The sequence below is a fragment of the Sprattus sprattus genome (genome assembly GCF_963457725.1).
Source record: "Sprattus sprattus genome assembly, chromosome: 7".
Classification (NCBI taxonomy): Eukaryota; Metazoa; Chordata; class Actinopteri; order Clupeiformes; family Clupeidae; genus Sprattus; species Sprattus sprattus.
This window is the reverse complement of record NC_137926.1, coordinates 1,056,120-1,058,619: the sequence shown is the minus strand read 5'-3', so window position 1 is coordinate 1,058,619 and position 2,500 is coordinate 1,056,120. Positions and strand designations below refer to the sequence as shown.

At 48.1% G+C, this 2,500-nt stretch overlaps 1 protein-coding gene across 1 annotated transcript in view; it reads left to right on the top strand.

The window, feature by feature from the left end:
- Positions 1-2,500, top strand: part of musk (muscle, skeletal, receptor tyrosine kinase) — a 32,834-nt gene that overhangs the window by 21,709 nt on the left and 8,625 nt on the right. The window contains exons 11-13 of the mRNA XM_080842521.1: positions 477-500; positions 718-806; positions 2,030-2,201. Coding sequence (XP_080698647.1) covers positions 477-500; positions 718-806; positions 2,030-2,201 — 285 coding nt within the window. The remainder of the gene's footprint in view (positions 1-476; positions 501-717; positions 807-2,029; positions 2,202-2,500) is intronic.

Genomic DNA, 2,500 nt, shown 5'->3' with positions numbered 1-2,500 from the left:
CCCTACACCAGGGGGGTTTATGGCAAAGGAGTAATCATGTTTACGGTGTGCCTGGGGGGGTTATGGCAAAGGAGGTCCAAGCAGCTGAGTTAATGTGGCATTCTGTAGTTTTCCACGCAGTTGTTGTTTTAGTTGAGACCGGGGTGGCGTCCTTGGATGCCTTCGTGACGAGCAAACTCCTCTTTCTGTGCAGTCTGATGTGTTTATCTGTGCAGTCTGATGTGTGTGGGTTAGGGTTAGGGTTTCTGTGCAGTCTGATGTGTTCATCTCTGCAGTCTCATGTGTGTATCTGCCTTTGGCAGCAGAGCGGAGGATTCTCTCACTGTTAGTTCAAAGTGCTGCTCTAAAAACGTTCTTTTTACTCTTTGTGTATGTGTGTGTGTGTGTGTGTGTGTGTGTGTGTGTTCGTGTGTGTGTGTGTGTGTGTGTGTTTGTCTGTGTGTGTGTGTGTGTGTGTGTACTCTCTGTGCATCAAGGGATGAAAAAGGACGAAGTAACAAGTGAGTAGAATGAATCTGCATATCTCACATCTCTGCTTACGATCCATGAGTCATGAGAACAATGATCATTGATGTGATGATTACCTGATCTCCCATCAGCCACACACACACACACACACACACACACACACACACACACACACACACACACACACACACACACACACACACACACACACACACACACGTGTATGATGATTATCTGATCTCCCATCAGCCTCCTGTTTCAGTGACAGAGGACGCTTCTATCAGGGCAGCATCAATGTCACGTCTTCAGGCATCCCCTGCCAGAAGTGGAGTCTCCAGGTACATGTGTGACACGTGTGTATCTTTCTGCTGATGCGGATCAGTGTGTGTGTGTGTGTGTGTGTGTGTGTGTGTGTGTGTGTGTGCTGTTCTGGAAACGATTACAAGTGGTGTGAGTATATGAGTTAAATACAGGGCAGCCCAGCCCAGAATCCCAGAATTGCAGCAGTCAAGAAGGAAGTGAGGAGGACAATGGTGCCACTTGTGATTGTGGGACTCAGATTATGTGTGTGTGTGTGTGTCTGTGTGTGTGTGTGTGTGTGTGCTGTTCTGGAATGGAAACAATTATAAGTCTTCACATGCAGGCATGAGTCCACACACACCCAAGCACACACACAGACACATACACACACACAGACACAGACTCACACACACACACACACACACACAGACACACACACAGACACACACACACACACACACACACACACACACACACACACACACACACACACACACACATAATGTGTACAGTACGGAGACAATCAGGTTCCTATAGCTACGACCCCATTATCCAAATTAGCTTTAAGCTATCGCCTTTTCCTGCTCTCCTCACAGAATTACGTTGGCCACACCATGGAGCGCACACACACACACACACACAAACACACACACACACACACACACACCCACTCTCTCTCCTTACACAATGATGTCGACCACGCCATCGCGTGTTCAGGGAGTCTGGAATGACGCGTGTCAGCAAAGGAAAAATGTGCGTGGAGCCGAAAGAATGATCTAGAATGATGTCTAATCCAAACATATGAACACACACACTCACAGCAGGGACCCTGGGACCCCCAGCCAGGCCCCTGAGTGTGTGTGTGTGTGACTGTGCTCACTAGTGAAGAAGACTGATAACACTCCCACACATGCTCTCTCTCTCTCTCTCAAACACACACTTGTTCTCTCTCTCTCTCTCTCTCTCTCTCTCACACACGCGCACATTTGTTCTCTCTCTCTCTCTCTCTCTCTCTCACACACACACACACTTGCTCTCTCTCTCTCTGACACCAATTTCTCTCTCTCTCTCTCTCTCACACACACACACACACTTGCTCTCTCTCTCTCTCTCTCTCTCTCATATAAGTTGTATTGGCATGACCAGCACACTCTCATGCAGATTCCTATGGCCAAAGTGTTGAAAGGAACACACAGATCAAAACCTCTCATCTTTCTCTGTCGTTATCTGTCCCCCCCCACCCTCCCACCCTGACACAAAGGACCCCCACCATCACAGGCTGTCCGTGGACGTGATCCCGGAGCTGTGGAATGCGGAGAACTTCTGCCGTAACCCCGGGGGAGAGAGCGACATGCCGTGGTGCTACACCACCAACAGCCGGATCCGCTGGGAATACTGCGACGTTCCCAAATGCGGTGAAGATGTGCCGATCAGTAAGCGCAGATATTATATAATTACACCTCCTAATGGCATGATTCACACACACACACACACACACACACACACACACACACACACACACACACACACACACACACACACACACACACAGACAAGGTGAAGATGAACCGATAGGTAAGCACAGATATTACGTAATTACACCTCCTTATGGCGTGATTCACTTAGAGTGTGAAAATTGCACATTACACACAAACTCACTGACTCACTCACACACTCACTCGCCATGACCATTGTATATAATTATTAACATGTAGCAATATAAGCAACCTAA